This window comes from Cicer arietinum, chromosome 5, assembly GCF_000331145.2.
Source record: "Cicer arietinum cultivar CDC Frontier isolate Library 1 chromosome 5, Cicar.CDCFrontier_v2.0, whole genome shotgun sequence".
Taxonomy (NCBI): Eukaryota; Viridiplantae; Streptophyta; class Magnoliopsida; order Fabales; family Fabaceae; genus Cicer; species Cicer arietinum.
In genome coordinates, this window is record NC_021164.2 from 61,386,191 (window position 1) to 61,399,365 (window position 13,175).

A 13,175-nucleotide genomic window follows, 5' to 3' on the forward strand; every position below is an offset into this window, starting at 1 on the left:
AAGAGACTCTAGTACTCTGAAGTTCAGTCGGAAACTAAATAAAATCTTACTCGAATTCTCCCAAATTTAGACAACATAAATTAGAACTTAACGAACACACATTCTTAGAACTAACAAAAACATTGAACATGTTTACGTATTCAAACATCACGGTTGAATTTTTCGTACATTTTTTATTTAACAATCATTAGTCAATTAGGGAAAAGAAAGTAATTTTCAGTCTCCGTATAAGCAAGAAACAGAGGAGTAAAAAAACTTACAGGTCTCAAAGGCAGACCCTTGTCACTTAGGATGATGGGAGGTAATCTTGCAATCCGACTCTTTGGATGGTGAAATTTGCAATGCGATTTAAATTTGCAATCCCCGGTTTTTAAGAAGAAACTGCATTCGGGTTCACCGGGTCTTTCTGGAAACTCTTCAACTGGCATCTGCTTATGACGATGCATATAAACATTTGTTTCAACAGCTGGGTTGTTCACAGCATACGATGAAGGTGGATGCATACTCCTCTCAGATAAATAGAAAGGTGCCTTTACAAACCAATAAATTGGTCAAATTTTTGGGAAAATGGTAAGGATTCGAAAGGCAAAACAATTAATTGACAGAAAGGAAGAGGATAAAACACTAGGTTTCTTGATTTATACTCCAATATACAAAAGCCGGCCCCGTAAGAATCAAGACAGGCAACAAAACAATGAATAAAAAAGAAGCTTAGGGAATGAGCATGAAATTTAAAACATTAAATGGTATACATCAAATTATCACTTGGATATTGCTAGCAAATGCCTGAAGTATATTAGTTAGAGACCATTTAACAACTTACATGAAATATTATTAATTGCTTAAGAAATTATTTGCTTAAACTTTTCTTAAAAACTTCTGGTTGTTGTTTCCTTGACCATTTAAATCATATTTGAGCATACAGCCAAAGGTACTTCTTTTTTTGCAATGGTGCAGCCAAAGGTAATTAATCTGAAATAACGTGCTTGTGCAATAATAGCATGAATGTACATACTAGATCTACAAAAGAGAGCCTAAAAGAAATCTGTGATTGTACAATATCTCATAGTTTATTATATGATGCAGGAACAGAAAACATTAACATTGTATGATAGAAAATTGGCAGCGCGATGTCATCATGTACCTATGATATAAAAGAACGAACCTTGTTACATAGTTATTAGCATCAAATCTATCGATTTACCTGATATCCATTCCAGTCAGAACTTCGAGGAGAAGCCCCAGGAGACGGTGAAATTATGATAGGCACAAAAGGAGTAGTTTCATTTAATTTTCTGGTAGAAGACCATGAGGGTGTAGATGATTGTGATGCATCTTGTAATGAAATAGAACTTCCATTACCATATCCTGAAGTGGAATCATATCCTCCAACAGATGTAGGATCGGGATGATTAAACTTGCAGCTCGATCCAAACTTACAAGAGCCAGTGCGCATGTAATAGGGGCACTCTTTCTCTCCCTGTCATGAAAAAAGCTAAAATTACGGGACAGGTATTTCAGACAGGACAGCCGACAGAGATAACAGATAGTATACACGAAAAACTTTCAGCATAACTTGCTAAGTAACTAAGCTTATACCAAACGAATAGGTAGGCCAAGGAAGTTAAGCTCTGAAACTGGGACTGCAGAACACTTTCCTCTGGTGTGATTAAATTTACAATCATTCCCAAACTTACAACCCCCAGACCTTGAATAATACTGTCATAAAATCACAAAACAAAACAAAATCAGTTATAACCTAAATAAATAGCAGGACAAGTTGAAGACATGGCTTAGGAAAGAGAATAAGCATGCACATCATATGCAAGCAAGCTTCATCCAAAAATTGTTTAAGAGATCCAACATTTTTCAAAATAGCAAAGCTAGGCTAGGATAAAACAACAATAGCTTTTTCGCATTATGGCAGAAACATATTGATAATTGATCAAGGAATTCTAGCATAGAATAAACAGTACCTTTTAATGACTCAGGTATTACCATGTGAAATGATATGAATGTACCCAAAATTTAGCACATGACGTAAAAATGATTCATGATCTTGGTCTAACCAAGAAATGGAGAATATAAATACATGCATGGTTAAACCTCCTAGAGTTAACCTTACACAATCTTGCACAGAAAATCTCATGGGAAGGGGAACTTGAATTTTAATAACTACATGCAATCAACATACAAGCCAAAGTTAAGGCATTCATAAAATACAAATTAAATTTAAAGTTCACAACAGAAATTAACACCATAATTATGAAAATACCTTGCATTCTGTCTGGCCCGATCTTTCCTCCAGTTCATCTCTTTCTCCCACCTTCTCTTTAAAAGCCTTAAAAGTTAAAACATGAAAACACAGAAGCAGCTTTTAAGAAGTGAACACGTTTATATAAGTGAATTGTATGCTTCTCTTTCAATACCTAAATGGATACAATAATATTAAACATTTAATGCAACCACTACACACAGTAATTATTAACAGTGTAGTAGAAACTAGAAAGAAGAACCTAAGAATGTGATACCTGGTTTCTTCTCCTAATTGGATGATTAAACTTGCAATTGAATCCAAATTTGCAAGTCCCAGTCTTGAGATAAAAAGAACAGTCTTCAGCTTCAGGCCTCAATGGATACTGTTCATGTCTTCTTTCATCCTTGTTCTCCACTTCATCAACCTTCTCACTCACATTTTCAATCCAATCACTAACCTCATCATCACCAATCCAACCATCATCATCATCATGGTGAAACCCTTGGCCCTTATCAGATTCTGGGGAAGCATCTTCATCACACAAATGTTCATCCCTAACTTCAAAATTTGAACTTTTACCCTCAATTTCATCCTCATCTTTCAAATCCAACTTGTTCTGAAGCTCCTCATCGAGGTGGGTAATGTGATTGAGATTTGGGGGTTGAGGATCATGGTAATCATCATCAAGAGATTGAATATGAGAGCTCAATTGTGGGTCTTTGATGGAGGAACCAATTGATTCAGATTGTTCAAGCGGTTCCATTGGTAATGTACCTCCACATTTCAAAAAAAAAACAAAACCCTAATAATTGGGAGTTGATTGAATGTTGAAAGAGAGAGAGAGAGAGAGAGAGAGAGAGATAAGTTTGTTAAGTGAGTTTTGCGTTTGCACAGTGCACTATCTATCTACTGTCTGTATTCTGTTCTGTCTATGGGAATGAAACGAACATGTGATGTAATGTGGTTTGGGTTGTAACGGCACTGCATTTTTTGTACGTTTTATCTATATGCTTTCTGTAATAACCTAAAAGTATATAAAACTATGTCAGTTTAGGTGTAGAATTGGTCAAAAATCTAAATTTGCGTTTGTATTTTTAAAATAGTTTTTGAAAAAGATATAAAGTATTATTAAAATAATTTATGACTATTATAATATCAATGATTAAATTCACTAATATTTTAAGATGTTAATTTAAAGATCTAAATTAAAAATCATATTGACTGTAAATTATACTTTAAAAATAAAATGGTAATTTATCTAACTACTAATGATACGATGGAGACCAAATAATTGATTCAAACAAATGTTTTGTAGTTTATCTTTTTAATACAATATTAATATTTTTATAAATGTCACTGACTTTCCTAAAAAGTGTTTAATACGTCCAGATAGTAAGTTTCGATGGATATTAGTTTTTAAATATATTATTTCAATATATGATTTTCAATCAATTATTTTTTAAAGCATAAACGTCATTCATACAAAATAATTTATAGCTTTATACAAATGTTTAATTGTAAATTATTTTATTTATTTTTTCTCCATAACTTTTTCCCGTGAGTAAAAAAAACTATCAAAGGAAAGTTTTAGCATTATACAAATGAAATTTGCTCAACCTATAAAAAAAAGTGAAACTCTAGTGAGTAAAAAAGCACTAATAAAGTAAAAGTATTCTATTATTTTTTATATGTATTGGATTGGATTTAAAAGACAATTTTTGTATAAAAGAAGTATTGTAGATTTTTAGAAATTTACAAAATTTTAATGACTTTTAAGATTTTAAAATATTATGGATTTATAATTGAGTTTCAAAAGATTTTATTATAAGAATTTAAAAGATTTAAATAGATTTTATGGATTTATAAAATTTCAAATAACTTAATTAATTTTAAGTAATTATTGAAGACAAATCGATTACACTACAATCTTTAACATAATATTTTCAATATATCTTTTTTATTTTTTTTAAATTTAAATTATTCTCAAAAAAATTCAATTCCATGTATTTTAAATCACGTCAGCTATCATTATTCTATCAATATAATCCTTAATAATGGAGTGACGATATATTTCATTTTGATTATTTTTATTCTTATATGCAACATTTTCATTGTTATCATCTCTTGTTCATTTTTTTAAGAATGTATGAAGTAGATTAATAATTTATTTTTATTTTAAGAGTTTTTTTAAGAGTTTTTTTTTAAAAGTTATTTTAAGAGTTATTGTCATAATATATAACATCTTAAAGATTAATTATACTAGTCTTTATTATCAACTCGGTTATTTTTCAAAGATGTATTGAGAAGGTTAAAGACTTATTTTTATTTTCTCATTATATATAAAATTCAAGTGAGTTATACGGTAGATGACTTTTATAAGTAGACCCTCGTGAAACGGTATTTAAAAATCATTGGAAATTCTAACGACAACTGATGATATTCTTCTGAAGTAATAACTCACGAATCTTCTTATTTTTATGAATAAAATGATGATCTAATTGATCTCGATTCAATACGATATACATATTTATTTATTTTTATTTGTATCAAATCGATATCATTTAAGTCACAATATCAATCATCAAAATGAAGGTCATTATTAATGTCTACTTTTGAGTGATAGTGTATGTGATTATCGAAGTTTTAAATATTTTTTAAACTTAGTTCATGGATAGATGTGGTAAAATTGAAATGGAAGGAGGAGAGGAAGCGCGATGAGAATAAATGGAAAAAAAATAAGAAATGAAAATTCTTAAAAATATCATGTGATTGGGAAAAAGTTTTCCTATTAAAAAGTCTAATAAAATCAATTGAAATCTATGCTAGAAAGAACTCCGTTGAAATTTGCAAGTTTTGAATACCACAATTCTTTTATAAGTTGTAAAAAGTCTTGATTTAATACTATTAGATTTTTATATTTTGTTTAAAAAATTAAAATAATTTTAATTGAATACCTCAAGACTTATTTTAAATACATGATAGAATACTTAAGACTTTTCCATCACAAAAATAATTTTTGAAATCCTTTAAAATCTTAATTGAATACACCTACTTTATTTTTTAGTTTAATTTGTATACATTTTTCGATATAAAAATAATAAATTATATGTGTAATATTAGATATAATTATAATTAAAGTTAAATATTTTAATAATTAAAAAAAACGTAAAAATGAATGACACTCAGTGGTGGATTTTGAACTAAAATATTGGATGACCGAAATTTTAAAAAATAAATAAAAAAAGTATAATATTGTATTGCATATAAGAATTTTAAGTTGTAAATTTACAAAAAGAATATCTTGAAGAGAAGTAGTAGATTAAATTATGATTTATATTTTTAATAATTAAAAATTAGTTGGAACTTAGGTTGGAAAATTTATTTTATTTTACAATTATAGTATTTATTTTTGTAATTTTTTTATAAATTATTTCTTCCATTTTTTATACTAGACTGAATTATAATTTGGTCTATAAAAATTTATTTTTTTGGTTCAGAGTCGTCTTAAAATTTTGAAGACCCTGTTTTAATTTTAAAAATTGAGACTAATAAAAAAAATATAATTTTAATAAATAAATAAAATAGTAAAATACATTTTAGTCCATGTACATTTATCAATCTACATTATGCAAAGAGGATCTAAACATACTGATCTATATGATAGAATCTATATGATGTATGTCATTTGATTAGGTTAATTGGTGTATCAAGAAAATATGAAATACACATGTAGCATGTCACCTTCGCATATTAGACTCAAATATACATCTCAACAACGATAACCCAACAATCATAATTCAACTCATAACAACAATTTTACTCATAAAATACACCGATTATAGATCCAAAAATTACAACATACATCACAATATTTATATTAATCAACATATTTATTAACATATGTCATGTCTACTCGAAATTCATTATCGATTAAGATATATTAAACCACAATTATTATATTTATATAATTTGGTTTTCACAACTTTGTCACACTTAATATATAATTATTAATTTATCAATATTTTTAACATAAATATTTTTTAAAAAAAATTTAACTATTTTCATACATTTAATCAAATTCACGTGTAAAAGTTTCCTCTACAATTCTAAGTTTAAATTTGAGAACACCATTTTATATTCATCCTGTAAATATAGAGAAGATAGAGAGGAATGACTACTGGAATTAGAAGAATAATTTTAGAATTTGAGTACAGAAAATACAAATATAAAATTTGTATCAGCATTAAAGTCTGGTTCTGGTTTGGTTCATCAAATATATCAATTTTGACAAAAAATATAACTTAAATATCTCTTATAAATAAAATAAAAGTAAAAGTATTTTTTTTAAATTATTAAAAAATTTAAAATAACAAATAAAATATCTCATATAAATAAAATAAAAATAATAATATTTTTTAAAAAATTATTAAAAACTCTGGGGTGACCGTGGTCACCCCATATTCCACCGAAGGTCCACCAATATATATAAATTAAATCGTTAGGTTTTTTTTTTTTTTTATCATTGTTCCTGGTACATTACGTTTTTACCATTTGTATTTTGTCTTTATTGTGTTAAATAGTTTTTAAATACCTAATATCTAATCATATATAACATACCGATTACCTTACATTGTTCATTTACAATTTTCAATTAATTAGTATTACTTATTTTATGGGAAATTAGTATTACCTTAAAAAAATAGATTTGTTAAAATATTATATTAAAATGTAAATAATTAGATAGATTGTTAGTATTTTTGTTTGGTAGTATTACTGTCTATTAGTATTTATGTCATTACGTTTGTTTAATATTCATAATCTATATAAAGAACTTTCGTTGTGTAGTTGAAACACACGGATTATTCAACATGCCTCTCAATACTCTTCGTATTTAACATGATATCTAGAGCTTGTTAAGAGACAACAATAATCGTCAACTACCCGGTGGACCCACTACCTCTAGTGAATATTTTTTTCCGGCAAACTGTGTTCTCAACTCTGGTTTCCCCTCCCTTTGCCTTTAATATGCTTATTCCTCAATTTTTGTCCATCCGTCCACGCTCTGCCGTCAATGTCGCCGATATGTCCGACGATTTTTTTCGATGAACGACCACTCCAATAACTTCGTACACCCCAGATCGGCCCACCTCTTCAGACGTGTCATCAACAAAGCCTCCACGCACCCATATGCGCCTACACGCGCATAAGATCCACGTGTGACGGTGCGTCTGACAGCCGTTCACGATGTCGCTTCTTACGTGGCACTCGCCTAGGCCTCTTGATTCTATATATGCCCTCAATTTTTCAGTTTCGAGTTACGAATATACGAGTTCCAGTTCAAACATCCCCTGTTTTCCCGGTTCCGACACGTTTTCTGGCACTCTTTACTGACCATGATGTCTCAATCTTAAACAAAGAGCATTTTCGCCAACTACATCACCTCTGATCTCTCTGTCGAAAAATTGAATGGATCAAATTATGATAGATGGGCCGCCGACATCAAACTATGGATGGTTACGAAGACCATCTCACTCAAAATACTAAAAAAGTGGTTGTGACTGAAACATCAAAATGGAAACAGATAGATGCTCAGTTGTATAGTGTCATTAAGTCTACACTTCATCCAGATGTTAAACCGATTTTCCGTCAACATATCGCGTGTGAATCGGTTTGGAGTCAAGCAAAGGCATTATATACTAAAGACACTCAACGTCTCTATGGAGTTTGTCACCACTTGATGAATATCATTACTCCGAAGACAATAGATGACTTTATTTCTTCATATATTGACACCGTTCATAGTGCACTTCATGATTTTAATGAATTTATCCCTCATGCTGCAAGTAATCCAGTTGAGCAGAAGAAGGAGTTGGATCAACGCAACACCTTCTTTGTGCTCCTTGCCCTTTATGGCCTACCTCAGGAGTACTCTACAACTCGTGATCAAATTTTGGGGTCTGTTATTGTTCCAGATATGTCTACTACATCAGCGATCCTCCTTCGAGTACCAGCAAAACATCAAGTTGAACATTCTATTACTTCAGCTCTGGGTGACACTGTTGCCCTTGCATCTCTGGGACATAATCATAATCGCTCTCGTGTATGACCATCCAACTCTAAGCCTCGTCCCAAACGTGAGCATTGTAATCAGCTTGGACACATTATTGATCGTTGTTGGAAGTTGCATGGTAAGCATTCACCTTCGATAAATAAAACTCAGCTTATCCTTCTGCCACTATTCAGACTACATCATCTCCACAAGGCTCCCCGACAAATTATGAAGATTTCCTCCAGTGGGTTCAGAGTCATCTAAACTCTAGTTATCCTACTTCAGTTGCACAGACTAGTAACTCATTTGTTTACCTCTATCACTTATCTTCTCTCGATCTTTGGGTTCTTGATTTTGGTGCGTCTGATCATGTCACTGGTAATAAAGGTCTCTATTTTTTTCACTCTCTACATCTGGTTTTTTTACCTACTATAACTTCTACCAATGACACTCAAACCCGGTCTCAAGGAGTTGGCATTGTCCAAATTCTCTCTTCCATCTCAGTTGCATATGTTCTCTATGTACCTGGATGCCCTTTTCATTTATTTTCAGTTAGTCGATTGACTCAGTCCCATGATTGTATTATTACTTTCGCTAATGATAATGTTACCTTGCAGGACAGAAGTTCAGGAAGGACGATTGTCGTCGGATGTGAGTCTCAAGGCCTCTATTATCTTTCTACATCTTCCAAGACGTGCTTTGCCATCGAGTCCCCTCATACTATCCATGCTCAACTAGGACACCCAAGTCTAAATTGTCTAATTTTCCTGGTCGAGTCAATAAAAGAGTATCCTCTCCTTTTGCTTTAGTTCACTATGATGTTTGGGGTCCCTCTTGTATTATGTCTACTTTAGAGTCTAAGTATTTTGTTACTTTTATTGATGATTACTCCCTTTGTACGTGGTTATTTTTAATGAAAAATAGAGTTGAATTGTTTCCCATTTTTTAGCAATTTTATCAAGAAATTAAAAATCAATTTGGAGTTTCTATTCGTACCTTAAGAAGTGATAATGCTCAAGAATATTTGTCCCATCAATTTCAAAATTTTATGGCTTCCAATGGTATTCTACACCAAACATCATGTCCTCATACACCCCAGCAAAACAGGGTTGTCGAACGCAAAAATCTGCATCTCATTGAAACCACACGAACCTTACTTATCCATGGTAATTTTCCATTCTGTTTTTGGGGGGATGCAGTCTTAACGGCATGTTACCTTATCAATCGTATTTCATCTTCTGTCCTTGATGGAAATATCCCTCATGCGTTATTCTTTCCCCATACCCCTCTTCACCCATTATCACCTCGTGTCTTTTGGTCCACATGTATTGTTCACAATTTATCTCTTAGTTTGGACAAAATGTCCCCATACCCCTCTTCGCCCACAACCACCTCGTGTCTTTGGGTCCACATGTTTTGTTCACAATTTATCTCTTAGTTTGGATAAAATGTCAGCTCGATCACTCAAGTGTGTTTTTCTCGGTTATCATCGGTCCCAAAACGACTATCGTTGTTATTCTCCTACACTACATTGATATGTTACATCAGTTGATGTTACCTTTTTCAAGTTTGTACAATATTTTAAATCTACCCATATAGCTACTGAGCACCATTAGGACATTAATCTCGAACCTCCTCAGGTAGTTATCCCTATTCCACCCACTTGTATTCCTATCGAACTTGTCGAGTCTGCCCCCCAACCTCCACGACCACTAGAAACATATCAGCGTCGTCGCAACCTCCACGACCACTACAAACATATCAATGTCGTCGCTTACCATCTGTTGTGCCTGGTCCTATTCTCATTACATGAGGATATTTGTAACACCCCGACCATTACCCTATGTTGTGCTTGTTCCTGCCACACGAGCATGACCTTCCCATTGCTCTTCATAAGGATATTTGTAACACTTTGACCATTACCGTTACCGGCGATGCTACATCACGATCTTCTCACTCCCTTTATCCACCCAGTGAAAATAATGAGTTTTTGCCTTCCGTGGGATTCGAGTCCGGTACTTGGGGGATAAGTACCTTCCACTAGGTGGATATGAGTCGTGAGAAGATCGTGAGGTAGCATCACTGATAATGGTAATGATGTAGTACTTATCCCCTAGGTACTAGGCTCGAATCCCACAGAAAACAAAAAATCCCCATATTTCCAACGACGGGAAATGGGGGGCGAGAATGTCGTGAATAACATCGTCGATAACAGTAAGGGTCGAGATGTTAAAATATTCGCACACCGAGTAGAGGTAAGCAATGTTTGATGAGATGTTTGCTCTACAAAGCAATGGTACTTGGGAACTGGTTCCTTTACCTTATGGGAAGTCTTTAGTCGGGTGTCTTTTTCTCTATATAGTGAAAGTTGACCTTGATGGTAAGATTGATCGATTTAAGGCTCGTTTGGTCACCAAGGGATATATTCATATTTTTGGGTTGGATTACAATGATGCCTTCTCACCTGTTGCCAAAATGGCATATGTCAGACTGTTTTTCTCCATTGTAGCAATTCGACATTGGCATCTCTATCAACTTGACATTAAAAATGATTTTTGGCATGGTGATCTTAAAAAGGAAGTTTATATGGAGCAACCACCAGGGTTTGTTCCTTAGGGGGAGTCTTCCACCATGGTTTGTCGGCTACACATGTCCCTTTATGGTCTTAAACAGTCTCTTAGAGCTTGGTTTGGCAGATTCAGCTTGGTAGTACAAGAGTTTGGTATGATTCGCAGTGAAGTCAATCACTCTATATTTTATCATCACTCAGCCCAAAGGTGCATCTATCATATTGTTTATGTGGATGACATTGTTATAACTGGTAGTGATCAGCAAGGAATACTCCAGTTGAAATCACATCTTTCAAATCAAATTCAGACTAAAGACCTCGGTAAACTCCGTTATTATTTTGGTATTGAGGTAGCCCAATCCAAGGATAGCCTTGTAATTTCACAAAGAAAATATGCTATGGACATTCTTGAAGAAACAGGTATATTAAATGTCAAGCCAGTTGATACTGTTATGGATCCAAATGTCAAACTCCTACCTAATCAGGGGGAGCCTCTATCAGATTCAGAAAGATATAAGAGATTGGTTGAAAAATTAAACTATCTCACAGTTACCCATCCTGACATTTCCTTCGATGTCAGTGTGGTAAACCAGTTCTTAAATTCTCCTTGCCAAGAACATATGGATGTTGTAATCTGGATTCTTAAATACATCAAAAGTGCACCTGGAAAATGTCTCATTTATGAAAATAGAGGACATACTCAGATAGTTGGCTACTCAGATGTCGATTGGGCAGGCTCACCCATTGATAGACAATCCACTTCCGGGTATTGTGTACTTGTTGGAGGAAATTTAATATCTTAGAAGAGTAAGAAACAAAATGTTGTTGCAAGATACATCGTTGAGGCAAAATACAGGGTCATTGCACTAGTAACATGTGAACTCATCTGATTGAAACAGTTACTGAAAGAACTTCAATTTGAAGAGGCTAGCACAATGACACTAATATGTGATAATCAAGATGCATTGCACATTGTCTCAAATCCTGTTTTTCATGAGAGGACCAAACATATTGAGATAAACTGTCATTTTGTTAGAGAAAAAATCGAATCGGATGACATCATCACTAATTTTGTCAATTCCAATAATCAATTGGCAGCTGTTTTTACAAAGTCATTGCGAGGTCTTAGAATTAGTTATATATGTAATAAGCTGTGTGCATTTGATTTATATGCTCCAGCTTGAGGAAGCATAATAATATTATATTATAATGTAAATAATTAGATAGGTTGTTAATATTCATGTTCGTTAGTATTACTGTCTATTACTATTCATGTCATTATGTTTGTTTAATACTCATAGTCTATATAAAGAACTTATGTTGTGTAGTTGAAACACACGGATTATTCAACATGTCTCTCACTACTCTTCGTATTTAACAAGATTCTTACCTTACATATATTTTTGGAATTTAATTTTTAATATATTTTTGGTATCAGTTTTTTTACATTAACACGTCACAATTAATCATCTTAAAATCTATATTTTCATAAGGTATTTTTTTTATTAAATACAACGTTTTTAGAAACATATTTAGGAGTATAAAGAAAATATATTTTAAACATTTGACATTTGAAACATATTTTGTATTTTTCTCTCATCTATTAAAATCGCTTTTTTATTTTTAAATTACCCACAAACTTAACTAAAACATCAAAACTATTTTTATTTTTTTTAGAATTTTAAATAAAATGTATACATACGATTGGTAAGTAGTCTAATTGTATACGTCCAATTTTGTGTGTTAGTGTGGATTTAACACTCCAAATCGCAAATAACGAAAATAATTCTAACAGTTTAGATCGTAGCAACATTTTATGTTGTATAGATATTGCATCAACACTTCCAATGATATAGAGAGAGAGAGAGAGAGAGGAGAGAGAGAATTCTATTGTGAGAGAGTGAAGAAGAAAATATATGGTAGTAGTAATAATGATGATGTTAAAGCCCAACAGAGAAGAATCAACAATAGAAACTGGAGAGTTTTATAGTCTTGCAAATGTGAAAATGGAGAATTTTATCCTCTTCTAGTCTCAATTCATCAGTCAGGATTCAATGTGACATTCTTATGCAATTAAGTCAAACTAATTTATATATATGTAAACACAACCTCATCATCAGTGGTTGGTAAGATTGAAGATTTAAACATTCGGTAAATCTGATGAAGACGTGACTTACAGTAACACCTAAGGCACACCATTTAGCAACTCATCTGAGAATACCACTCCTTGCCAGGGCATCTCGTGAATACGACCTCGCATGTATAAGTCGAAACAGAATTTGCATGTGATGCGATGTGAA

General features: G+C 32.3%; 1 protein-coding gene across 1 annotated transcript in view; it reads right to left on the reverse strand.

The window, feature by feature from the left end:
* LOC101495998 (zinc finger CCCH domain-containing protein 67-like) overlaps window positions 1–3,261 on the reverse strand; it is a 4,051-nt gene extending 790 nt beyond the window's left edge. The window contains exons 1-5 of the mRNA XM_004501773.4: window positions 2,532–3,261; window positions 2,276–2,341; window positions 1,600–1,719; window positions 1,205–1,480; window positions 261–530 (exon numbers count right to left, since the gene is read on the reverse strand). Coding sequence (XP_004501830.1) covers window positions 261–530; window positions 1,205–1,480; window positions 1,600–1,719; window positions 2,276–2,341; window positions 2,532–3,020 — 1,221 coding nt within the window. The 5' untranslated portion in view covers window positions 3,021–3,261. The remainder of the gene's footprint in view (window positions 1–260; window positions 531–1,204; window positions 1,481–1,599; window positions 1,720–2,275; window positions 2,342–2,531) is intronic.
* Between the last annotated feature and the right edge of the window lie 9,914 nt (window positions 3,262–13,175).